General features: G+C 41.1%; 1 protein-coding gene across 1 annotated transcript in view; it reads left to right on the top strand.

Moving 5' to 3' along the window:
- The window catches only part of LOC310986484 (zinc finger protein 385A-like), a gene marked incomplete at its 3' end in the record, with an annotated part of 75,295 nt that overhangs the window by 32,006 nt on the left and 15,563 nt on the right, over positions 1-27,726 (top strand). The window contains exons 2-3 of the mRNA XM_083972416.1: positions 7,971-8,116; positions 17,589-17,699. Of these exons, the coding sequence (XP_083828542.1) occupies positions 7,971-8,116; positions 17,589-17,699 (257 nt within the window). The remainder of the gene's footprint in view (positions 1-7,970; positions 8,117-17,588; positions 17,700-27,726) is intronic.

Here is a 27,726-nt window from a genome sequence, read left to right as displayed (position 1 = left end):
ACGGATTTGTGTGGTTGGACGATGCTGAGAAGCTAAAACATCTTTTTCAGTTGAATGTTTTTGCATTTTCTTTATTTCTTGAAAAGGCTTGGGCAATGAGACGAAGAGTGATATATAGTTGAGTACTGAAAGTAATCTGAAATTGTTTATTTATGTGTCACACCTGTGTGGCAGGTAACACCAACAGGAAGGACTGATAGTCTTTGTTTTTCTTTTATTTGTCATTAAAGCAGAAGTAAGTGATATATTTGTGTTAATATAAGTCTTAAATAGTTATATCTTCCGACAGCAATCACTTCTATAGAGTGTTTGGTCTGAAACACGGGTCTGTCAGTCACTCTGCTCTGCTCTGAGCCCAGGAGAAAACATTTATCGTATCCTACAGTTTTTATCCAATGAGGAGAGAGAACGGCATAAAGGGGCAGTCCTCTCTGTGTGTGCAGCCAAGGGATGCGCCTCAATGTGGTGACGTAGGGACGAGGACCAATAGATCCATGACGAGGGCGGGGGCTGCTAACTCCATCGGCTGACAAGAAGTTATGGTGCGTTCAAGGCAGCTCGTAACTCGTGTTTTTCCGACCTGTGAAGTCGTACCAGTTCGATCTGGTACGAGTTCACGGGTCAGAAGTTACGAGTGGCCGTTATAGTGACTTTCACAGGTAAAACAGGTCGGAGAAACACGAGTGGGTTGCCTGGAACGCTACAAAGTCCTAAGTCGTGACTTGAAGCTGTAATTTACGGTTTCAAAAGCCTGCCTGGAACGCAGCATTAGCCAAAACGACCGGATCGCTTACTTCTGCTTTAAATGTGTCTTGTAATCTCATATGGGATGGGCCACAGTGGTGGCATGACACCAAAATAAAAAAAAATTCATTAATTCATTCACTAATCGATGTTGGATCGTGAGATATTTAATGGAGTCGGTGGCTTCGTGGTCGTCCCTCGCTCTGCTGCTGTTTCTGCTGCTGCTGCAGTGACAGCGACAGCGAGGAGAGAGTCTGGCTAATCCACCATAGAAGCTCATTTCAGAGTCGTCTGAGCACAGCAGCTTATTTAGATGCAGATGTGAGTCGGCTGCTGGCACCGAGTCAACCTAAAGGCTGCTGCTGCTGCTGCTGCTGCTGCTGCTGCTGCTGCTGCTGCTGCATGGATTTCTGTTTGTTTTTTTAAATGTTTCCCTCCATGTTTTTTGTTTTTTGGGACCGTGCAGTGTGTTTCCTCCCTCCTGCATGATGATGGTCCCATCACCATGGAGCTCAGAGATGGAGGCAGGAAGCCGAGGGAGAGGGAGAGAGGGTGAAGTGAATGCCGAGCGGCTCCACTGACATTGACATTACCTCTGTGATCATTAAAGCCTAAATTGGCTAAATGAATTGCCAATTTGAGAGGCCTTAGTCACAGTGTATCGGTGTGTGTGTGTGTGTGTGTGTGTGTGTGTGTGTGTGTGTGTGTGTGTGTGTGTGTGTGTGTGTGTGTGTGTGTGTGTGTGTGTGTGTGTGTGTGTGTGTGTGTGTGTGAAATCTACTGTGACGATAAGATTCTGTCTCTGCTCGTCTGTTTCTCTTTTTTCTTCCCCTGCATCTCTACTCTATTTTTTCTCTCTCTCTTCATTTTTGTCCTGCTCCCTCTCTCTCACAATCTCTACACCAAAAAATTCAATAAGCTATTACACAGGCATTGATCTTTTTCTCGCCCAAACATTTGCATTAGAAAAAAAGAGAAAGAAACAGGCAGCTGTGTGTGTGTGTGTGTGTGTGTGTGTGATAGTGACGGTGAGTCCTGGATTTATGGACTTTGGCAGCACTTTAACACTTTAACGCTCCTCAGAATGTGTCCAATCAATGCTCTCCCTCCCCGCGCGGCCGCTGCTGAAGAGTCGCGGCGTTCACTTATCTGATGTCATTGTAAATCACTCAGGAGGAGGAGGAGGTCGGCTGCTGCTGCTGCTGGTGTGTGTGTGTGTTTTAGTGTGTGTGTGTGCAAGCTGCTGCAGAATGTGACGCCAACTTTAACACACTGTTGTGTTTCTGTGAACGTCGGCGTGCGGCTTTGCACAAACGCAGCAGGTTTTTAGAAGAGACGACGGACAGACAGACAAAACATGATTTATTTGACCTTTAAATTGTAATGTGGCGTAAAATGAGCTGCAGATTGAACAGAAGCGCGTGTGTGTGAGCGATGTTTTACTGTCCCACTGTGCGCTCCGCTCAGTCAGCCGCAGCTTTAATTGCATCTGGAGATTATTGTGTTGTTGTTGTTGTTGGGAAGGAATTAAAAACTGGATGAATACATTATGAGCTCTGGGATTGTTGTTGTTTAATCTTCATTTTACCCTGTTAAACACTATGATTATCTTTTAATTTAGAAAAGCACGATAACTATCGGTACTGATAATTATCGGCGGTGATGATGATCGGCCCGACGGTGGGAAAATGGCTGCTCCCTCCCGTGTGACGTTAACATGCAACACATTTTCAACTTTCTGCAAAGATACATGTGACTTCTTTTGCAAAAGGAAACCCGTATGACTATGAGGTCATGCCAGCTCCAAATATTTTCATGCATTTTGCACGAAAATTGCATAGAGAGGGACTGTTTGTTAAGTCGGAGGCAGAGCTACGATGTTAAATTCATCTTCACTCTTTTCATCTTTTTGCATGAATTTCCCTCTAAAACAACTCTGTCTGGTAACGTTGTGTTATTATCTCATAGCGTGGTGAATGTGCAGGTCACAACTTGTCCACCAGAGCGTTGTGGAGTTGTTGGATTGTGTACTTGATGAGTTTGATGAGGGAAACCAATTAAGAAATCCCATAATGAGCCTCCGTAGCGTAGCTCTGAGCAGCTCACGGCTCTGCTCCACCGTTCTAAAAACAGCTTGCACCGACAATTAAAGGTAAAACGAACCTACTGCTATGACTATAGGGATTATGGCAATGGGTCAATTTGCCAATGTGTTGAACTATCCCTTTAAAGGAACGGCTGCAGGTTTCTTTTCCCTGTTCATCTTTGTGTTGCTCATTCCTCCGTGTTGGTGTGTTGGTGTGTTGGTTGGTTGTTGTGTGTTAGTAGCTGTAGTCGGGTCATGGAGGTGATAATGGCCGCCATGTGAGCCGAGGGACTTGGAGCGTGTCTGAAGGACGTTTTAAACACTGACCTCCACGTACATATGTTTTATTCTTCCTCCTCCTCCTCCTCCTCCTCCTCCTCCTCCTCCTGCTGCTCGTGCTCGTGCAGAAACAAAACGACAACAGTTGGAGCTGAGCCTCAGCTGCCGCCACCTCCCGAGGAGTCTGCAGAGGAAAATACCAGAAGGAGAGACTTTCCCCTCCATCTATTTCTGATCCTGACAGCACATTCTCCTGCTGCCTCCTCCTCCTCCTCCTCCTCTGCTGCTGCTGCTGCTGCTGCTACCAAAATAGTCTTTTCTTCCCCTTGTGTTGACAAGTGACCAGTTTTTCTTTTCAAATATGACAAAACTGTTAAGCAGTCGTCACATCGAGGAGGCACAGAGAGCGATGACAATTGCATATAATCTCTGGAGAATAAAAAGATTATACAAATTCTCTCTGCGTAGCCAGATTGGGCCTGAAGCACCCTGCTGCTTTTCACACTGAAGAAGACGAAGAAGGAAGAAGGAAGAAGAAGGGGAAAACAGAGGAGAGAGGAAGTGGAATAGAAAGAGAGAGTGAAATAGAAGAGAAAGAGGAACAAAGGAGCGAGGAAGAGTCATGATGATGGTGGTGGAGGAGAAGAACAGATAGAGATGAGCGATACAGAGGCAGAAACAGAGGAAGGCAGCATGAATGAAATAGGGATAGAGAGCGACGCTGCTGCTGCTGCTGCTGCTGCAGCGTGAGGCTTAAGGAGCTTTGCTCTCCAGCCCATCATCACAGAGGACTCATCAGGAGCAGCAGCAGCATCATGAGAGGAGAGTTTAGATTCATTCACCTCGTACAGGTGGAGGAGGAAACAGGCTGGTGTTAGTAACGGTTCAATGTGAAGACTGATGATAATCTCACGTAGGGCCGGGTTGAAAAATGCGATTTTCTGATTCATATCGATCTTCATTTGAATGATTCGATATCGATTCATAAAATCCGAATGCAAAAACTCAAAATCTTACCAAGAATATTTGTCTTATTTCTAGTCAAAAACAAATCTCATTCTACTTAAAATAAGACTCATCACATAAAAAGTAGCTTGTTTTTAGACACTTTTTTTTTTACGTCTTTCAAGCAGATTTTCACTGAAAATAATCTGACAGTGGAGCAAGTTTTTCTTTCTTATTACAAGCACAAAAAACATGCTTTCACTGGCAGATTTTTCTACTTATTTCAAGTGAAAATTAGTTTGAAACAAGTGAAAATGATCTAAAAACATTTTTAGGTGATGAGTCTTATTTAAAGTCGAAAGAGTTTAGTTTTGACTAGAAATGAGACAAATATTCTTGGAAAGATTTTGAGTTTTTGCAGTGTAGATCCAAATGCAGAGACTGCTTGCTGAAAAACTGCCCCCACCGGGAACACGCATCAACGGTTTTGCATGAATTGACCTCGAAAACAACAACTCTTTTCCCCCCCCGTATTACACACTGGACGAGTCAATCATGTTGAATAAATGTTTATTCATGTACAGTAACGGCTTTGGGTCCATTTTTTATGTAAACACTAATATTTTTTAATAACGTACCAGGTTAGAAAGTTCCATCTTTGCACAATTTGCAAAAAAAGTTGATATTAAAACTAAAAATATCACTAATTAATCAATATCTAATCAAATCGAATTGGGAAATTCAGTAAATCAGTAATCTAATCTAATCTAATCTCATGTATGTTCCAAAACTTTGCACCGATACACGATGTGACGTTAGAGGTCGACCCAACTGAGTGAGTGGATAAGACGATCGCTGCTGATACTGCACAAAAAAAAAACATTAATAGCCACCGACCGTTTCCACTGCAGGAACTTCAGGGTAATTTTACGAGGTCGGGGGCAAAAAAAACAAAACAAAACAAAACAACAAGTGCAGTAAAAGAAAAAAAACTGCCGATCGAAACGGTTGCATATTGATTACGTCGTCTCAAAAGTCCATGAGAGGACGCTTCCTGGAGACTGTGACTATAAACCATCAGTGGTGTTTATTTACAACCCTTAATGATCTCATTAGGCTGAGTTAATATATGTTTAAAGACTAGGAAAGTTTATTTACAGTTTGTCTCAAAGGGTTTTTACATACTAAAGCATCATGAACAAGGCTCCACATTCACTAAATATAAATAACTAAACTGCCTCTTATATCCTGGTGGAAGTGGAGCTTCAAAAGGACAAAAGTGGTTGTTGCAGCGAGTGGCTCCGTCCGTCAGTAACAAACTCAGCAGCACCTCTGTTTTTTTATTTGTTTTTTTTTTATACAGAAAAATAATCAAGAACTTTAAAATGAACTTTAAAGGGCATTTCCAATCAGTTCATTTCATACTCCCAACTGCAGTGTGTGGACGTTTATATTCATTTTTGTTGAAGAATCTATCGTTTTTCAATGTACACTAATGGGCTCTGGACTAATTTTAAAATTGTTCTATGGTCGCAAGTAACGTCCTTTTGACCATCATTTAAATTTTAAAATTCACTTTACAATTAAATTAAATCAACATTCGAACTCACCGCGGTTTCCGCATTGTTCCTTTCCGAGTCCCTCTACTGTTGTGTTCTGTGGAAGCCGCGGTGAGTCCGAATTTTGATTTAATTTAATTGCTAAGCAAATTTTAACATTTAAATGATGGTCAAAAGGACGTTACTTGCGGAGCCCATTAATGAACATTGAAAAAACGATAGATTCTTGAACAAAAATGAATATAAACGTGCACACGCTGCAGTTGGGAGTCTGGATGGTATGAAATGAACTGATATCTGAGGTAAATGTTGATTACGACTGATAAAATGCCCTTTAAAGTCTTGAAGTGTCACGCTGTGTTTTTTTCTGTGTTTTAACGATGGATTCTGTGTCTCATGAAGTCACCGTTACGTCGCCTGCCAAGAAAAACATCGGCCAAATCACCTCCAATAATAATATAACTGCTGTTTCAACCTTTAATCATCCTGTTGTCCTCCTGGGGGGAGGAAGGAAGGAAGGAAGGAAGGAAGGAAGGAAGGAAGGAAGGAAGGAAGGAAGGAAGGAAGGAAGGAAGGAAGGAAGGACAAAGGGAAAGAAGGAAGGAAGGAAGGAAGGACAAAGGGAAAGAAGGAAGGAAGGAAGGAAGGAAGGACAAAGGGAAGATGGGAGGAGAGAAGGAAGGGAAAAGGAAGGAAAGAAGGAGAGAGGGAACAGATTGGGTCAAAAAGGAAGGAAGAAGTAAGGACGAAGGGAAGGACGTAAGGAAGGGAGGGAAAAAGGATTGTGTAAAGAAGGAAGGGAAAAGGAAGGAAAGAAAGATGGAGGGAGGGAACAGATTCATTCAAGGAAGGAAGAATGAGGAAGAAAGAAGGAAGGAAGGAAGGAAGGGTGGGGGAAAGGATTGTGGAAAGATGGAGGGAGGGAACATATTTGTTCAAGGAAGGAAGAATAAGGAAGGAAGAAGGGGAAGAAGGAAGGGAAAAGGGAAGGAAAGAAAGATGGAGGGAAAAAGAGGAAGGAAGAAGAAGTAAAGAGGAAGGGAAAGAAGGAAAGAAGGAAGGGAAAAAGGATTGTGGAAAGAAGGAAGGGAGAAAGGAAGGATGGAGGAAGGGAACAGATTGGGTCAATTTGACCCAGAAGGACGACAGGAGGGTTAAGTTTTTATTCGAATTAAACAAACCAGGTTTATACAGCTTCATTACAGCTAAGACGTTTAACATTTCACTCTTTTACCAACAGGTTCTTTAAGAAACCATATTCCATTCAGTTGTATGGATATATTATTGTTATAAACACACTTTCTATTTCCGTCACCGTGTGTTTTATTTATGAGGTTTTGTTTTGTTCTGTAATTCTGAGCATTCCACCAGAGCTTTAAGATCTGTCTCAAGTGGGGATTGTAATATTCCTAAGCGTAGCTCTGCCTTTGCTCAATCTGCATTTTCTTTTAAATCTGTCAAATCATGGAACAATCTTCCAACTAATCTGAAACTTTGTACAGACTTCAATGTTTTTTCCCGGGAAGTCAAACAATGGATCCTAAGAAATCAGTCATGTCAGCATTGATTATGAGCCTAAATTATTTTTAACCTAAGCAAAGTGTGAAGTATTTTAATAACTGTATGTTTCTTTCTGATATGAAATATGTCTTGAGTGTTTGTGATGTGTGAGAGGGTGTATATGCACATGTGTATATGGATGTTTAGAATGCTATGTAAATTGATAATTCTTACCTTTCAATAGAGAATGTGAAGTTACGTCACGCCGCTTTGCATTGTGGGACGTTGGGCGCCATCTTTGGAGGAACGCGGATGTAAACACTTGCTCGTCTCCCTAAAAAAAGTTCCCCAAAGTCGCTTAAAAGTAATCATGGTGGGACAGTACTGCTGCGTAAAAAAATGCCACAGTAGATCACATGATAGATCTGGCAAAACATTTTTCTGTGTACCTTTGTTTCTCGTTAAATTTGAGTTTATCACGATACGTTCCTCCTTCGTTTCCCTTCCCCTTCTCCATTTCTTTTTTTCTTTTTGTTCGTCTTCCTCATCTCTTTTTCTTCTTGCTCGTTTTCCTCCGTTTTCCCCACTCTCTGTTTACGTTTGCGTTCCTCCAAAGATGGTGCCGACGTCCCACAATGCAAAGCGGCGTGATGTCAGCTTCACATTCTCTATTGTTCTTATTCACCTGCCCAGGGACTACGGATGGAAAGTAGCTAGTGAGATAAATCCGCTACAAGGCTTCTCTTGTCATTTCGAGACTAATGTTATTTTGTACATTGTCCCTGATACAAATAAACCTATTAAACTAAACTAAACTAATCTCTAATTTCCCCTCTGTCTGGTCTGGTCCTCCACAGGAAGTGTAAACCGCCCGGGGCCGGTCCCTGCCTTCCTCCGGAGCGCCCCCGTCATCCCGACGCCGCTGGACATGAAGCCGTTCCTCCAGTTCCCGCTGGAGTCGCCTCACCCCGCCAGCATCGGCCTCTTCCACAACTTCAACACGGTGAGCAGCGGTCAACACAGAGAGATTCATTTATTTATTTGCACCATAATAAAAGACAATTACAAAAAACAGAAATGAAACAAGAATAGTAAGAGGTTAAAAAAAAACCTATATGGGCTTATAAAAAGCACCTCCCCAAGAAATATACAAAAATTCAGAAGATAAATCAACAACAACAATAGGAGAAAGCAACAACAAGTAACAACAAAAAAGAAAGCAATACAAGTGCCATTTTATAGCACACACACAAAGAAGTCAGAAATAAAAACATGGGTATGTATAAATATAAAATAATTGTATTTTACTGAGTGAGTGTATGAGCATGTAAAGAGATAATGATCCAATGACAAATATACTGGAAAAGAAACTAATTAGGAACCTTCATTTAACAGGTTTAAGCTTTCAGTCTTAACTTAAAAGTATTGAGGGATGAAGATAATTTAACTACAAAGTATGGTAGGGTGACCATATTTTGATTTCCAAAAAAGAGGACAGCTGACCGGGGGGGCAACAACAACTTAAAGTGTGGTTGCACTTTAAGTTGTTGTTTCACATTGGTGTTGCAGTTTGTTTAAACACAAAAAGAAATTATGACATGTTTACAACAAATGCATTGGCTATTGGTTTATTTTGTTACTTTTAGAAGGCCCATATGACAAATTTTAGTATATCACTTCAAATATTAAGTGTAAATCAACCCCAGGCTGCACTTTTGGCTGAATTTGATATCACTTTAGATTAAAAACCATAGATGGCTAAAAACATTCCAGGCTGATGATGATCCGTAACGACAGATTAGAACATTTTTAGTAGCTAGGTGTGTAAATGATCAATATTCAGTATTATTGGCAATATAGAGGGCCCCTTAGGGCCCCATGGAGGCTTGGACCGGCCCTGCCCCTGATCACAGATAAACGGCTGTCGGGTATTTAGAAAAACAGAAAAGAAAAGGAAAACAGTGACTAGGCTACAAGGCAGCCGCCGGCCGTCCTGGGCTACCGGCCGTTCTTCTCACACAGATGTCCAGTCTGACCCTGGTAAAGCTACACTTGCGCTTCGGCATTTTGTGAGCAGAGGAAAAAGCACATGAAAAATATTGAAAACCGGACATTTTCATGAATTTATAAAAACCCGCCCGGACGCCCCGGACAGGACGTAAAAAGTGGACATGTCTGGGCAAAAGAGGACGTTTGGTCTCCCTAAAGTATGGAGCCTCTGTAAGCAAAAGAAAACTGAGTATGTGTAGTGTAGTGCGGCAAAAAGGGGGATGAAGTTTATCAGTGTGTGTTGTGTTATAAGAATGGACCTGAGTACGTTCAGAGAGATGTGTTGGTGACATAAGAGCTGCTGCTGCTGCTGCTGCTGCTGCTGCTGCTGCTGCTGCTGCTGCTGCTGCTGAGGATTTATTCAGTCTAATCCAGAATGATGGGGGGTGTTGACAGCTGTTTACTTTTTATTCAGCAGCCTGAGTTTCAGCATAATTGAGAAAATGCCCTGGTGAGTGTTTTACTGCAATAAAATGAGTTGCAGCTAATCAATTGTATGAGAGGGCGCGGGGCTGCGTTCACCACACTCAGCACTTTCTCCCTCGCATTTCCAGATTGGGTTTCATGTGAAGGTCAGCGTGGCGACAAACACACACACACACACACACACACACATACAAAGCCAAGCGCACACTCATACATCATCATTCAGCTCATCTGCATGCGCTCAAACAAAATGACCCGTCCACGCGCTGATGATTCATTCTGCTTCGTTAAGGACGTGGAGCGAGAGAGAGAGAGAACAGCAGAGCACCAGAGCACCTCGCTCCACATCACTCTGACTCTCTGACTCTCCGTCCGCACAATAAAACCTAAAACCAGCGCACAACGACGCTGCTGTCGGCGGTGATGGAGGACGACGGGCCGACCCAGAGGACACGGAGAAGGACGGCGGCCGGTCGGTCGGTCCGACACAAACACACACTCAGATTCTGATGTCGTCACCGCCTCACAGGCTCCACAGCAGGAGAAGGACTGTACCGAATCCAGGATTTGGTTTCTGGGGTTAACGGCCGAATGTCGGGCCTTTTGATGGTTCGGTTTCTGCTGAACATTAGAGCAAGTTCACACCTAGAGGTCCGTTATCTTCATTTCATTTCTTTATTTATTGAATTGGGACAGTGCAACACTGACGCATTAAGCATCAGTGTAAATGTGCCGGACTTAGCAAAACTGCTAAATTTCAGCCGCAGTCCGAAGTCCCAATCTGATTCGAATCAAGGCAAGGATTAGGGATGGGTACCGAATTCGGTACTTTTATTGGTACCGACCGAATTCCCACCAAAGTACTGAGTATCGATTCACGTGAAGGCAAACGGCACCACATTCCACGTCCGTCATTTGGAATGATAAGTGATACGGAAAGAGCAGTACCGCCAGCCGGTCGTTTTAAAAACAGCCGTCAGTCATTTTGAGAATCGGTGGCTAGGAGTCTCTCCGTGTTTCTCCTTCTGCCACAGTAAAAAGGGAACATTTACATTTTTTCAGACAAGATAGTCTCATGAACTATTCAATTTTTTCATTCGAAAATAATTTCCCATCCTTAAAACATAAAATACTCTTCAAAGCTAAGGATATAAATATAAACAATTGAGAATTTTGATTATTTTTTGCATCTCCTTGAGTGAATTAATGAAATGATGTGTAGACGCTCCAGGGTTGGTGTGAACACGACCTTAAGAACATAATTCAACCAAACCGAACCCTACGCACGCCAACGTAATGGCGCTGCGGTAGTTTTTTAAACAAACAGCTGTTATTTTAAATCAGAAGTAAGGTGAATGTTTGTGTTAATATAAGTCTTAAATAGTTGTATCTTCCGACAGCAATCACTTCTATAGAGTGTTTGGTCTGAAACACGGGTCTGTCAGTCACTCTGCTCTGCTCTGAGCCCAGGAGAAAACTTTCCTTGTATCCTACAACCTTTATCCAATGAGGAGAGAGAACGGCATAAAGGGGCAGTCCTCTCTGTGTGTGCAGCCAAGGGATGCGCGTGAATGTGGTGACGTAGGGACGAGGGCGGGGACTGCTAACTCCATCTGCTGACAGGAAGTTAGACAAAACCACCGGAACACTTACTACTGCTTTAATCGCGATATGATAAAATGTGATTTTAAAAGCGCTTAGGCTGCGATTATACTCTAGTCTCGTGTCATACAAGTGAGAGTGGAGCTGTCGGTGAAAACAGGCAACATCGCCACACTGTTACTGACATCAGGCTCAGCTGAACGTAGCACTACGGAAACTTTAATGTCAGAGAGGAGCAGTATTTCATTGTGTGGATCTACTCCATTTTTTTTTTTAAAGATGTGAAAAGCATAAACGCTCCAGGGTCGGTTGAACCGGACCCTACGCATGCCAATGTAATGAGGCCGTGGTCATTTTTTAAACCAACAAACAACATAAACATGCAAACATGGTATAAGCAACACATACAGTAATACTAACTTATACTAACAGGCAGATATTCCCTCTGCTCTGTTGAATTCATTTCATTTTTCAGTCTTTTTCTTTCTTGTTTTGAATGAGAAATTATACTAAAGCCTGAATCCTGAATGACTTGAGGGTTTTAATGTTCGGAGATGCTCTCTGAGTGTGAGCGTTAATTCTGTTCAAATGCAAAACAGTGGTAAAAGTTATTGCCCATTGTTTTTTACAGTAAGTATAAAACTGTTTACCGCATTTATAATGTGTTCAGAGTTTAGGCTGATGATCGGAGAAGGATTCAAACCCCAAAAATCAGGATGCGGTCACTCCACAGTGTAACACGCCTATGAACATCTACATTGTGTTTTCTATAGAGGAAGTCACTTAACTAAAGCTGCGGTGGTCTTTGTCTGAGGAGAAGCAGCAGTTTTAAGGACGTGTCGTGTGTCGGTGGATTCACAGAGACCTGAGCAGCTGCACTGATCTTTTCACCGCTCCCACCGCCATCGTGTTGACATTTCTGTCTCTCTCTTTTTCTGCCCCGGGGCAACAAAACCAAAGCCGGCGTTCTCCGTCCTCCTGAATCCCTCGGTGCTTTGGTTGGTCGGGTTTCTCTCTCTCTCTCTCCAAACAGACAGAGAGAGAAAGAGACAGTGTGTCATCAGTTCACACGACACCATGCAGACCTGAATCACTCCCTGTGTCGTCCTGATTAAAAACAACACGGCACCAAGAGTCCTCCTCAGTTGAAAAATGTCAATTTGTGCAGAACTGGAGCATCAATAAAACTAAAACACACTTAGGCCTGTCACAATTATTATTTGGCTGATTGCAGTTATTTTCCATAGTCGTTAAACTCGTTTCCCTTCATCTGTATGAAACTAATAGAAATGTCATATTTCCATCACTATTTCCTAGTTGTTTCCCACCGTTTGAGGTTTGACTGGTCCTCTTTTAATGACATCATCACATTGTCCTCCCTTCTTCAAATGTACAGCATGTGTATTATTAATCTATGTCTAGGCTTACACTATAATTATGGCATAAAATGATCAGAAAATTACAATTAAATCATTAATTGCAATTAACTGAATGGAAATCCATCAATTAAAATGTCATTATTGTGACAGGCCTATTTGGGATCAGTGCTGAGAATCTGGTGATAGAATATATATCCTAAAGTAGGGTGACAGGATATGATAAACTGTTATTTATAGTCTAAACAAGTCCATACTGTATACGTGATGTGTGCATGTAAAAAATACAGATTGAAACAGCTCCATTTGTATTTTTTACAGTTTCTTATAATTTGCATAATTTGCATCTGCATATTTTATGAGCTGGGCAGAGGAATTAACTCCTGCCTGATCAGATAAACCTTAAGAAATTACGTTTGTGTTAGTTTGACAGTCTGTCACTGCATCATCCAACATGTCACACTGCAAAAAATCAAATATCTTACCAAGAATATTTATCTTATTTTTAGTCAAAATGTCTCATTTCTAGTCAAAACAAATCTCATTCTACTTAAAATAAGACTCATCACATTAAAAGCAGCTTGTTTTTAGACACTTTTTTTTACTTTTTCAAGCAGATTTTCACTTAAAATAAGTAGAAAAATCTGATAGTGGAGCAAGTTTTTCTTCCTTATTACAAACACAAAAAACCTGCTTTCACTGGCAGATTTTTCTACTTATTTCAAGTGAGAATTAGTTTGAAACAAGTGAAAATGATCTAAACACAAGTTCATTTTTAGGTGATGAGTCTTATTTAAAGTGGAAAGAGATTAGTTTTGACTAGAAATGAGACATTTTGACAAGAAATAAGACAAATATTCTTGGAAAGATTTTGAGTTTTTGCAGTGCACGATCTCTCACAATGTCTAAATTACGCAATTACCATCGATCGAAGGCTCAAATACAAAGACAAAACCACCAACTATTGATGAAATATCGATTCAGTATCACAATACAGTACTTTAGTACATGGATATTTTCTCGCCATCACCGAGCTGTCAAATTAAACCTTGGGAGTTGAGTCTGCACATGACTCTCACAGCCGACGTACATATGGAGAGCATGTGAGACAGCACAGTCAGACAACAACACAACACCGTGTGAACTGTCGGTGTGTAACAAAAGCTGCAGCGTCTCAGAGGGAGGAGAGACTGAAAGAGGAGACAAACGGGATAATGAGGTCGTAACAGCAGCAGGTAAAGATGCACAGAACAGGTGGTCAAAGGAAAAAGACTCAGTCACACAGCAGAGACCAACAGGAGAGAGACCACGAGTATTGGTGTTGCAAAATTAATCCATCGATCCACTGATTGATTATCAAAGGCTTCAAATGCACGACCGGGAGGAGGCTCAGCAAAAAAACTGGACTTGCAGATTCGCTAAATGATGCAATTATAAATCAATGAAAGTCGTATTTTGATCAACATTATGTTTCAAGTTCATTATTTCACTCGTAAACCGTGTAAACACTGCAAAAACTGAAAATCTTTCCAAGAATATTTGTCTTATTTCTTGTCAAAATGTCTAATTTCTAGTCAAAACTAATCTCTTTCCACTTTAAATAAGACTCATCACCTAAAAATGAACTTGTTTTTAGATCATTTTCACTTGTTTCAAACACATTTTCACTTGCAATAAGTAGAAAAATCTGCCAGTGAAAGCAAGTTTTTTGTGCTTGTAAGAAAAACTTGCTCCACTATCAGATTTTTCTACTTATTTCAATTGAAAATCTGCTTATAAATAAGTAAAAAGTGTCTAAAAACAAGCTGCTTTTTATGTGACGAGTCTTATTTTATGTGAAAAGAGATTAGTTTTGACTAGAAATTAGACATTTTGTCAAGAAATAAGACAAATATTCTTGGTAAGATATAAGAGTTTTTGCAGTGAATGTAGTAGTTGGTGAGTTGTTATGGAGAAATAATGGATGTCTGCTTATGACAAAACAAAATATTTAAATATTTATATGTTGGGATATGATACAGTTTGTTTGAATTACCCCCAATTTCCAGTTAATTCCCATAAATTCCCAATAATTCACATATATTCACATAATTCCCATGGAAAGTTTCTGGAAATTGACTGGAAATGTTCCGCCCCTTTGCAACCCTAGTGTCGACACACACACACACACACACACACACACACACACACACACACACACACACACACACACACAGACACACACACACACACACACACACGAGGCTGGCACAGAAACAAAAGTACCAATGTAAACAAACAGCTCTGTGTTTCAGGTCGCATCATGAAAATCACTTAACAACAGAAGCAGTGAAGTGGACACGGACGACTTCTTTGAGATAAGAAAAAAAAATAGAAAACAAACGAGGCTGAAGTCTATAAATATTTCTAACAATAGACTGGAACAGGGTTTTGGTTTTTCAGACCAATTATAGCGTTTCCCCCGCCGCCTGGAGCTGCAGAGTGTAAACAGTCTCTCATCTGGCAGCGAGGGGCCAGGATGAGAGCCCAGGATGAGAGGCTGAGTAAAAACCACGGCTCCTCTGGCTGCGTAACCAGGCCAACACCCAGCGCTGCGGCGGCTCGACCCCGCCAGCGGCTCACCCAGCTCACACGGGTCCGACCGGCCGGGCCATCTGAGGCGAGGTGGTGAACAGCTACAACAATAAGAGGAGGAGGAAGAGGAGGAGGAAGACGTGGCTTCATATCTGAGAGGGAGAAGAGGGAGAGGCTGATGGTGTCTGCACTTCCTCTTTGTTGTCTGTCCCTGTGGTTTTTCCTCCCAAGTCTATTTTAATGTCTAATTCAGGGGACGCACGATAACTAACGGTGCTAAGGACGTCACGATTACTTTAATTAAAGAGGAACTATGTAAGTCTGGTGTCTCCTCCTCTGTGTCTCTAACCCTCCTCTCCTCCATGTGCATCATTTGTTTCCAACAACGAAGCCGGTGAGAAATTAATCCATGGAGCGGTGGATAACGTTATTTATCATCTACCATGTTACCATGTGTATATCTGGTTAGTCTTAGCGGTCATAAACAAGAGATTATGAGTTACGGGTTAGCGTGTTACGTTACGTTTGAGTGTAAACGAAATTCACCTGTTCGCGCAAGTTCAAAATATTGAACTCAAGTGAAATATTCACAAGTAAAAACAAATATTCCAGAGGGCAAACTCCAGCGAGTAGAGCGAGGCGAATATTTTACTCGCGCCCGGTGTGAACACAATGTAATACCGTGATTATTTCTCCGTACCAATCAACAAGAAAATCTGTAGCCTAATCATGACATCCCTAATCGGTACCATTAACTATCAGACCGATATTGGGAAAAAAATTAGGTCACAGATTGTGACGACACGGGAATGTAATCAGCTCCCTCCAGGTCTGTTAGCGCCGTCGGACGAGGTGAAACGAAAACTGGCTGAAATTAATTAACTGCCAGCACTGCACCTGTGCTATCTATCATCTACACATATCGACAAAATATCAGAAATTAAATTAAAACTGACTGAACACAATACGCAAACGACGGGAGGTCCCCTCGGTGTTAATCCTCGGTGTCTGATCCACTGTGTCTGACCTGTGATGTCTGTGTCATCAGGCTGTCAATCATATTCCGTGCAGGAAGGTGATTGGTCAGTCAGTTATACCAACCTTTAAGGACTAATATCTAAATAATTATAGAGTTTTTTTCAGAAGGACCACCAGGTCATATTTAAGGATGATAAACTTTAGCTGTTTAGACCGTTATCAGTTGAGAAAAAAAATTATTGAGCGAGTATTTCATGATTGAAAATGAATGGGAGTGGATTGGAACCAGGGCTTTCTGCAGCCACCCCCTACAGGATGCGGCTGGGATTGCAAGTAAAGTCACTTCCGCGTTGGCTTCACTTTTCAGACCGGAAGTCTACGTCCATCTTTTATATACAGTCTATGGTGTCAACCCACTGTTTATGATGTATTTAAAATTAAATCTATGCTTTTCATACAGTCACTTGTTGCAGGCTTTAACTGTATATATTTTGACATATTATTAGTAAATCAGCAGAGGAACCGTCTGCTGTGTTCATCTTTTTGCTCCCTGCTTTTGCTCTTCGGTCCAGGCTGCACTTGTGAATAAGAATTTGTTCTTAGTTGCTTGCCTGGGTAAATAAAGGTTAAAAAAAATCTTCTTCTGTCTGCTACGTGCTTATTGTTATGTCTCTCTTTGCTGTGTTTCTACGCATTACTATTTTAGGGAAATATGTGCTTATATATAATTTTAGGGATGTACCATGTAATTTGTATACAGTATGCAATGCATGCAATGTTGTTTTGTTGTGGGTTGGCAGTTAACTACAGTTGAAAACTAGCGACTTCGCCAACACTGGTGTCTGTTGATTAATGTCCCACTGTGGAGATAAACAAATAAAAGCTAAAGTAAAAAGTCCTTAGAAACTCAAAAGCCAAATTCAATTTCCCTGCAGCTTGTTTGTCCCAACATCTTGACAGAAATCTAAATAACATTTTATCTCTTCTTACCAAGGTACCACAAACAGTAGACAGAAGGAATGTGTCTATTGTTTTGTGTGATACTGTAATTTATAATGTTTCAAAAAAGAGAGAGAGAGAGGGGGTTTTGTGGGACAGGAACAAAGTGCTAGTTTGTGGAGAGAGAGTCTGTAATTAGGCTCTTCTAACCCCAGCATGAATTAAAGCGTTTGAACGGCTCCCAAGAACCGAGGCACAGACAGCAAGACCAGCTGCTGCTGCTGAGGAAACACATCAATCACTGCTGCCTCTTCAATCCGCTCTTCTCCTTCACTCTCCCAGCTTCCTCCGCCCGTCATTCACCTGCACTTTTTCTGCAACACCTTTCTCTCTTTTCTCTCTCTTGTCCACATTCGGTTCGTTAAACCTCTCTGAGCCGTCGCCCTCTGAGTTTCCCTCTCTCTGTCTCTCTCTGTCTCTCTGTGTGTGTTGCTGAATATTTGATGTGACCTCTGGCTCGTCTCTCCTCAGATGGACCCGGTCCAGAAGGCTGTGATGACACACACCTTTGGGCCGCCTATGGTGAAGACAAAACGGCCGATCATCTCCTGCAACGTCTGTCAGATACGCTTCAACTCAGAGGTAGGAGAGCGACGACAGCTGGAGTTTCACAGACAACGTTCGGATGGTTCGCTAACTGCCTCCAAACAGCACCACGCTGCAAAAACTCTACATCTTACCAAGAATATTTGTCTTATTTCTAGTCAAAGTGTCATTTCTAGTCAAAACAAATCTCATTATACCTAAAATAAGTATATTTATACATATACATACATAGTTATACATTAAAAAGTAGCTTGTTTTTAGACACTTTTTACTTCTTTCAAGCAGATTTTCACTTGAAATAAGTAGAAAAATCTGATAGTGGAGCAAGTTTTTCTTGCTTTCACTGGCAGATTTTTCTACTTATTTCAAGTGGAAATTAGTTTGAAACAAATGAAAATGATCTAAAAACAAGTTCATTTTTACGTGATGAGTCTTATTTAAAGTGAAAAGAGTTTAGTTTTGACTAGAAATTAGACAAATATTCTTGGAAAGATTTTGAGTTTTTGCAGTGCAGCCTGAGCTGAGATAAACAAGCTTCAGGTTAAGGCTGCACACAGGGAACAGACTGTAGGGGGCGCTCTGTCTGTCTGCCTGTCTCTCTATATGTGTAGTACTGTATGCACCTTTAACCAGAGAGCTGCACTCCAACGACTACCTCTTTATGCAGAGGTTTAAAGAGACGTTTACATCAATACAACCTGTTTGAGTCGGTGAGGTCACAGGGAACTTTAAAAGAAGCTTCATTCACAACAAACACATCTACTGTGTCTATTTCTTTCTCCAAACTAGAGGTCAGGATAAAGACCTTTACAAACCCAGTGACGTGACGGATAAAAGACAAGAACATGATATTCACATCGGCACCGGTATAAATGGTTTTGATGCAAAATATTTGCCAGCAGATATGCACCAGACGTTATAAACCAAATGCTGCTTCAAAGAAGAAGGTTTAATAAGTAAGTTAAACATCAAATGATGTAAATCCATCTAGAAAACTTCACAAAAAATACGGCACTAATCTGTGGTTCGTTTGAGGAATGATTTTTTTTTTTTTTACCTTGAGTCTTTCTAGTAGAGCTTCAGTGAATTTCACACATGTGACAGCTCATTTGAGCATTTGCTCTCAGCTTGGATGGAAAAACACTTATACTGTTTCAAAAGTGACGAAAATGCAAGTGGTAAAAGGAGATTTCTATTTTACAAAACTGATGGTTGTATAAAAATATCTCTGTAAACAGGTATCTTTAACATTTTAAAATATAGATATTTTCATGTGGAACATACAGTATGCCTTTGTGATTTAAAAATAGTCAGGAATATTTGGTGTTTTCATATTTCTCTGTATCTGTCGACTGCCTGTGGACACGCAGGTCAAACTTGGTGTGAAACTGCAGACACTTCCCCTTCAGAATCGCTAGAATCCAAAATATCATCTGAATAAATTACTGTTATGTTGCTGTAAAACATTTTGGTAACCCTTTAGATTAGGGAACACATATTCACCATTAACTAGGCGCTTATTAATATGCATATATGTATTAACACCTTATTCTACATAGCCTTATTCTACCTCTATTACACCATCAATTAAGATTTTTCCTGATATTAACTCCTAATTATGGCTTATTCATTGTAAATTAATGCCTTAATGCTATACTAATACTAGAATGACTGTTCTTGTGCTACTGCCCCTGTACAAGGCCCCAATACCCCACTAGTTATTCACATCATTATTCAGAAACAACAATGCATTAATTTACAATGAATAAGCCATAATTAGGAGTTAATATCAGGAAAAATCTTAATTCATGGTGTAATAGAGGTATATTTAAGCAATATCACACGAGAGGGAGTGCTGTTGTACTGTATATCAGCACGGCTGTGATTCGGTCAGATAATCACACCGTGCTGATATACAGTACAACAGCACGACCTCGAGTGTGATATTGCTTTTATACAACAGTGCTACGAGCGCATTTTTAGAACAGTAATAAACTACAAGAGATTATGATTTGTTTGTTTATTTAATCATTTCTTTGGCTCCGCCAACAGAAATAGTTCTGCAACTGGAAGGGAGACAATGCTGTTGCCAGGCAACACATAAACATTTAACTAGCTTGCTACTAGCTACAAGCTTCTCCACCGAGCTGCTTCCAGTGCTGGTTCTGGTTCTGAGCCCGTGTCTGATTAGCACCGCAGCAACAGGACCAGCGTGAAGACATACAGAGACGTTATCGATACCGTATTACATTTGTTTATCATCTATGTAATCAATATAAACACAGTTGAAGCTAAGTAGCTGAGCTACGTGGCTAACAACAGCTAATGCTAATATCAAAACACATCGCCGTCAAAACGTAGTTGCCCCCGCGGCGATTTTTTTTCCAGCCGGGTTTAGTAGAGATTTATCGCCAATTAGACGGACCAGGTCAGGTCCAGGTTCTAATGTTCAGGTCCGTTTATAACTGTAGCAGCAGCAGCAGCAGCAGCAGCAGCAGCAGCAGAGAGATGGGGCAGCTCCTGTATAGACCAGAGCGGCTTTTTTATGCAAATGAGAATGACTGATGCATCCTGGGTAATTTAGGGGCAGCGCCCGGCATTTTTAAATTGCACTCAGTGGCTTTTTGTGTTTTGATGGAGCGTAGACTAACTAACAATCAATCTGAATGTTTTATTTTTTGTTTCTTTTGTAGCACTATGTCTCATAATTATTTTGACACCCTCTTTGAAACCCACCGTTCACGCTATCTTGAAAAATTACAATGAATGAATCTACCGGTATGCTCATTTAGCCTCCCACAGTGATCAATGACCCCACAAAGTGGCCAGAAATGTCTGAGCCAGACATCTACACGTATTTGGTCGAATCACCGGGAGGTTTTGGCTAAGTGTTGTCTGTTAATAGCCTGTTAATAGCCAACTTTTTTGTTAGTTAGCTTGTCAAGCCAGTTAGGCTGAACTTTTCAATGGAGGGATGCCGGGCGCTGCCCCTAAATTACCCAGAATGCATCAGTCATTCTCAGATGCCGCTCTGGTCTATGGGGAGCCTGGCTCTGACTTAGCTCCTGTCCAGCTGAACAGCGGAGTGATTATGTCTGTGAAAAGTCCCAGTGCTGTTATACTGTATATCAGCACTATGGAATGTCTCGTTGTCCAATCAAATTGCTCGGTTGGGACCGGTCGGAACTAACTGTTGTATAAAAGGTGTTAATACGTGCTTAATAATTACTAATAAGGAGCTAGTAAGCTACTTATATGCATATTAATAAGCACCTAGTTAATGGTGAATATGTGTTCCCTAATCTAAAGTGTTACCAACATTTTTAATGCAACTAACCAATTCATAAAATAGAGATATTAAAGAAATGAAAAGAGCTTTATTGAAGCCAAAGTGATGACAGGAAGTCTGTAAGGACATCCATGTAACTTCAGGACGTCTCATCAACAACTTGCAACTTGAAATCAAGACCTAAAAAGTTGATTAGCTGGTCCCAAAGTCAGCTGGTGATGGACTGTGCAGCTGAAGCAGGTGAAAACACGGTTCACGGATTCTCAGCTCCAATTTTAGCCTCCTCTTAGAAAGAAGAGCAGGCGGTGGGGAGGAGGAGGAGGAGGAGGAGGAGGAGGAGGAGGAGGAGGAGGGGGGAGGGGGGATGAAGGAAGGAAAAACCCTGCTCATGTACAAGAAGAAACCACTGTCATTTTTTACCAGCCAGAGAAGTTCCCTGTGCTGCTGAGGCTGGACAGAGAGAGAGGAGGAGGAGTGGAGAGGGTGAAGCAGCAGCAGCAGCAGCAGCAGCAGCAGATGAACTCCGTCTTAAAGCTGACGCGGCACATTTTCAGCATTTCAGTGTGTGACAGATGCAGCGACAGCAGCGTGAGACGAGGGCGCTGAAATAGAAGAGGCCAGAAGTGATGAAACTTTAGAGGAATATTTTGAGTGTCCCCATTAAAGAGGCAGTGATGTTATCTGAAGTTGAAAAACAAATAATAACGTGGACATCCTAAAGCCAACGACTTAGTGATGTGATATGATTGACGTGTTGTGAGTCCAGAACTGGGAACCTTTACATTACGTTATGTGTTTGTGCAGTGGAAATATTGTTTTTGTTTTTTTTTCTGTGCAGAGAAAGACAGAGTTTAGATTTAGACACACACTAAAAACAGTTGGGTTAAAAAATTACCCAATTTTAACCCAACTGCTGGTTCAAATAAGGACAACCCCTTTTTTGGGTTATTTTCAACTTTTTGACCCAACTCTTGGGTTGAATATTCAACCCAAGAGTTGGGTTATGCATAACTACAACGTTGGGTTATTTTTAACCCAACTATTGGGTCGTGTATAAAGCACTTGCTCGACCCAATAGTTGGGTTAAAAATAACCCAATTTTGTAGTGCGCGGTTAAGTCACAGAATTACCCAACCCAACCCAACAAATGGGTTACTCACTGAAAAATAACCCAATCACTTGCAGAATCCAGGAATTGAGTTAAATTCATAGCCCTATAACCCTGAAAATGGGTTAAACTCTGGAAAAACAACCCAAAAATTATAACTCAACACCAATAACTCAGAAATTGGGTTACAGAGATAACCCAACATTTTTTAGTGTGCACATTTCTGATCGATCTGCCTATGAAAACGTTTGTGCGACCTCTCCCAGATTGTCCCGGTTTGCAATGATTTCTATACGACTATAAAAAGCCTCAGTCTGAACATGCAGTTTAGTTTTGACTGTGAGTGAAACGTATTCATTTGCTATTTTAAAAAAAGGCCTTTTATGGGTGGAGACATGTCGTCGGCGTTTATGACCGAGTGCTGTAACCTCTGACCTAAACACGGGTAGAAATCAAACAAAACCCTGGTGATACACAAGCCTAAAGGCTAAAAATGTAAATGCATTCCAGCGATGAAGTGCTAAATAGTTGTTCTCTAAATGCAGTGGTGTCATCTGAAACTAGAGTAACGCTGCCCTGTTCTCTCTGTGAGGGGACGCTTAATTATATCTCCAGCGCTCAGACCTGCGTGTTCTCACATGGTCCACATGAGACATGGCTGGGTGGTCGCATTTTTTTGTTTTTTTTTAAACAATTTTTATTTATTTGTTTTAGTTATCAATGTTAACAATACATTGCAATACAATCCCCTCTGGATTATAGAGAACAATAAAAAACAAACAAACATAAAAATATAATCATCAAGAACAGAGCCTGTATACAATTATATAGAATCAAGTCTCTCCTTATATAATAACCATTTCCCCCATCTTTTAGCAAATAAGTGTTCTTTCACTTTCAACTTGTATGTGAGATGTTCCATCGCTAGTATATCGTCTATAATTGACATCCATTGTTTGTTACAAGGGGCGCCAGTCTTGAGCCAGTTTTTAGTAATGGTAATATTGGTCTCCTATATGCACCAATCCATCCAAACGTCCGAGGTACAGTACAAGACAAGACTTAGGAATCACATATCCCAGCACATTGCAGAGAACTGAGTGAACATTCCCCCAGAAGGGCTGTATATTTGTGCATTTCCAAAAGACGTGTGTGTGATCTGAATCTATGTCGTTACACAGTCTCCAGCATGGCTGGTGAGTACCTAACTGTTTGCTTTTGTGATAAAATATCGAATTAGATTCTTCCAATTAAATTCTCTCCATCTCAGTGACTGTGTAGTAGTTTGGTGCTTTCCACAAATCATGCCATGTCCCTTCTGGAATCTCCTCACCCAGCTCCCTTTCCCACTTGGCTTTAACGTATAATGTTGACTCTATTTTAGATTACATTAAGCAGCCATATAAAACAGATACTGCTGGGTGGTCGCATTTTATTTACTTCTGCAGCTTCCTATCAACACGGTTCTTAGAGTTCGGCCGGTTATACTCAGTTATTACACAATCGCCGGATCGCAAATCATTTGAGCTGACCGCAGTTATTTTGCATAATCGTTAAAATGGTTTCCATTCATCTGTATAAAAACATCAATGAGCATCTATTGACAAAGACATCATGGATTTAGTGTCAAACAGAAATGAAGGTTTTATTTATTCATTTCCAGTGTTGCTGCTTCTTCTTCTTCATCATGAGGTGTATGTGTATTATTAAATTATATTTAGGCTTATACTATTAATAGTGGCATAAAATTATTAGAAAAAGACAATTAAATCGCTAATAATCGCTGTTATTTGTATGGCAATATGGCCAATCGTCAACAAAAATTTCATGATTGTGACGGCCCTATACTGGGGATTAGGGCAAGAATCTGGTGATACGATACAGTATATCCTACAAAAAACAAAGAAACAAATACAGATTGTATTTCACAGTTTATCATAATTTACTCAGCAGAAGAATTAACATCTGTCTCATCAGTAAAAAAAAAAAGTCTCTGTTTGACCAACAACAGCAAATGAGCCCATCGGTGGGAAGATACTGTAAGCTATTTCTAAACAGTGTCAGGGTCATTCCACCAGATTTACGACACTCGGACCGGAGACAGCAACACACGAGCCAGAGAAGCATCTTTACAACCAAACACGCTTGAGCTCATGGGAAATGCAGTCTTCATTTCAGCAAAAAACTACCGCTTTTGTCCACAGGGGGCGCCAAAATCAACACACAATGAAAGTTCTTTGTAGATGCTTTAAAAGTTCGTACAGGAACGATCAGATGGCCCTTAAAGGGAAACTATGCAAGTCCTGTCTCTCCTCCTCTGTCTTGCTAACCCTCCTCTCCTCCATGTGCATCTGTTCCTCAAGTGTTAGGGTCGCCACTGACACGTTTTTAGGTTTTTAATGCATAAACGTAACACATACATTTTAGGGTCGGTTTTCGACTCGGTTATAACGACAAAAACAATGATTTAAAACTGGAATCATAAGTGCAAAACCAACCTTTTCATGCATGAGGAAGCCTAACATTGTAACCAAGATATAAGAAACTAATGGGATGATAAAATGTTTTTTTTTGCGTGTTTCACAGCTGATTTAAGACTCAGGTCAAAACCGATCCACGGTACAAATCCTACATAGTTCCTCTTTAAGTGGTGGAACTTGTATTAGTGTAATAGTCTAAATTAAATCAATAATCTTTATTATGCATAGGGTTGCAAAATTCCAGGAATTTTCAAAGTTGGAAACTTTCCATGGAAATTAACGGGAATATATGGGAATTAATGGGAATAAATGGGAAAAAATATGAAATTTACAAAATTGAAGGTTGGCCCTAAACAAGGAACTGTTGGGGAAAATATATTGTAGCATAATCTTGGCTAAAACAACCAGATTTAATCCAATATAGTAAGTAATATTGTACTCACCATTCATGTTTTTGTTGTTCAGTAAAATAATTGATTGTTCATACAAGAATTAAAACTTGATAAAGTTCTACTCACAAATAAATCTGTTGAAATGTCATGTTTTTTAATTGTATTATTTTGCATTAATGTCTGCTTATGACAAAACAAAATATTTACATTTATGTTTGGATATGATACAGTTTGTTTAGATTACCCCCAATTTCCAGTTAATTCCCATAAATTCCCAATAATTCCCATGGAAAGTTTCCAATTTGGAATATTTCCCAAATTCCCCAGCTTAACTTCCCATGGAAAGTTTTTGGAAATTTACTGGAAATTTACCGGACATTTTCCACCCCTTTGCAACCCTAATTATGCACAGGGCCGGTTCTAGGCAGGCATATATGAGGGGGCAGTCAGAAATGTGAAGGGGGCATCATGTGAACACATCATGCTCCAGCACTTTTCTTTCTCTGTGCTTATAGTAACTTCATTGAATTGGGTTGTTGGCTATGTGTCCAACGGCAACCTGGAGAAGTGGATTGCACTTTGTCAGGCCTCTACCTTCAGACCTGTCCAACTAGGTCAGGGTGGCCAACCAGGGTCTTAGGCCTCTACCTTCAGACCTGTCCAACTAGGGGGGGTCAGGGTGGCCAACCAGGGTCTTAGAGCCCAAATTTTTTGACTGTTGTAATGCAAAGAGCCACATTATGGGGGGGGGGGGGGGGGGGGGGGTGCATATACCTGAAGATGCATTGCAAACCCAGAGGGGGTGAAAAAGGTGAGTAGCTAAATACCTGTAGGGGGGTCTGGGGGCATCCCCCCAGAAAATTTTTGTGATTTTAAAATGTGAGTGAAGCATTCTGGTGTACTCTGAGAAGAGGAGGGGGGGGGGACAGAACATTTTAGAAAAGAACACTGTCCCTTTTTCGGCGGATTTTTGTGCTACTGCAGATAATTTTGTCAATTTGTAGGATTAAGATATTAAGAGTAAGATTATTCTTCTTTCTGCTCCCTTTTGTTGAGATTTGGGAGGTTTTTGTTTTTATTGTAGCTTTGTTAAAATGCAAGATCATTTTTCTGACTGATTTATTGCCCGATGCCATGTAGCTATCTCGATTTCTTCCCCCCGCCCGTTGTCTTTGTTGTCACTTTGTTGTCGCTCCACAGAGCACATGGCTAATTAATATGCACGTGCTGACCATATATGGTTGTGTCTAGGCATTCCGGGGACGGAGGTGCGTTCACTTGCGCAACTGCGCACCGTTCTTGGATCCAGTTTGATTTATCGAAGAGAAATTGCTGAGAGTTGTGCACGCACAGTTTGATAGATATGAAAAAGGTGTAAATATTTTGGGTGTCTTTTCGCCGTAGGGCTAAGCAAAACATTTAGTAGCAGCAGTTTTACACTGCTATACAGTTTTGATAAATGAGGCCCCAGGCCATAAGCCCAGAGCCCAGACGCTCACAGCTGCAGCTCCGCGGCTCAACCGCGGCGCTGTCCGTGGTGCTGAAGGTGACAGGTTAACTTGACAAACAAACTGCAGCATAGTTCTGTTTGTTTATCATGTGTGTCAGTTTTGTTTGTGACTTGATAGTTTAGTTGTTGAGATTAAGAACATCACTCCCTCATCAAACCGGTGATAGGCATGCTGAAAAGAAAAGAGAGAGAGAGACGCGCCTGGGTATCGCAGCTGTAAAAAAAAAAAAAAAAAGAAAAAGAAAAAAAAAGAGACGCGCGGAATAGCGGTATCAAAAAGTGTCGGACTACCGGCATGTCTAGATAGAGGGATGTCTGAACCCCCAACTTAACTTCTTTCTCTTTGGTAATATACACATTTGTTGAGTATATTAAAATGTGCTTTCTCAACTTCTAAAATTTGGATTTGAGGGGGCAAGACATTTATTTGAGGGGGCACTGCCCCCTCTTGCCCCTGCGTAGAGCCGGGCCCGATTATGCATATGGCAAGTAGCTAATCATCATCTCAAATTTCATGATTGTGAGTTCACTGAATGAACATGTACAGTATGAAAATGTTTTCTGGGCTCGAGTCACGTCTGTGTTTTGCAGAGAGAGCTCCGACACTGAGCCACCTGTTTGTCCAGCAGCTGTTTTTTGTTTTTTTTACTCCTGAGCCTCGGTGGAGGAGGTGGAGGTGGAGGTGGAGTACATCTGCTGCGCTGCTGCAGCTCCACACCACTTTCCACAGTAACCTGAGAGACGCGCAGCTAAGCTCAGTGAACATTCTTTAATAATGAAGGAATACTCTGCTTACAGTTCAGCGCTTGGCTTAACTCACGCTGCCTCAAACACAAAACAACTCATCATTTTTCTTCATCTGAGGTCGTTGCCTCTCAAATGGATTATTATTATTATTAAAGGTATAGTATGTAGGAATTCCCCCCATCTAGCGGTGCGGTTGCATATCTGAACGTATTCTTGATGTTGCATTCACATGAAATCGGGCAGACGTCAGACAGACAACAGACGCTGCATGTAACAGGATAAACAAGCGTCTATGTAAACAAGTGGTCTGACAACATGTTGTCATGGTGATGTGGTATTGTTTTACCGTCTTTCTCTGGTGGAGTAAAATGACATCCGGTTGGTTTTGCCGACGGCCGTCTGCCTGACTGCACCTGAATGCAACACCAGTGCCTCCGTCCTTCCTCACACTACACAGTGGTGACAGTTTTAAGGGGCCGTGTCCACCAGACACGCTTTCAGCTCTGACAGCGCTCTCAGCGCTGCTTTCCCAGCGCT

The sequence above is a fragment of the Trachurus trachurus genome (assembly GCF_905171665.1).
Source record: "Trachurus trachurus genome assembly, chromosome: 5".
NCBI lineage: Eukaryota > Metazoa > Chordata > Actinopteri > Carangiformes > Carangidae > Trachurus > Trachurus trachurus.
The sequence above is the reverse complement of the archived record's forward strand: the minus strand, read 5'-3'. Positions and strand labels throughout refer to the sequence as shown.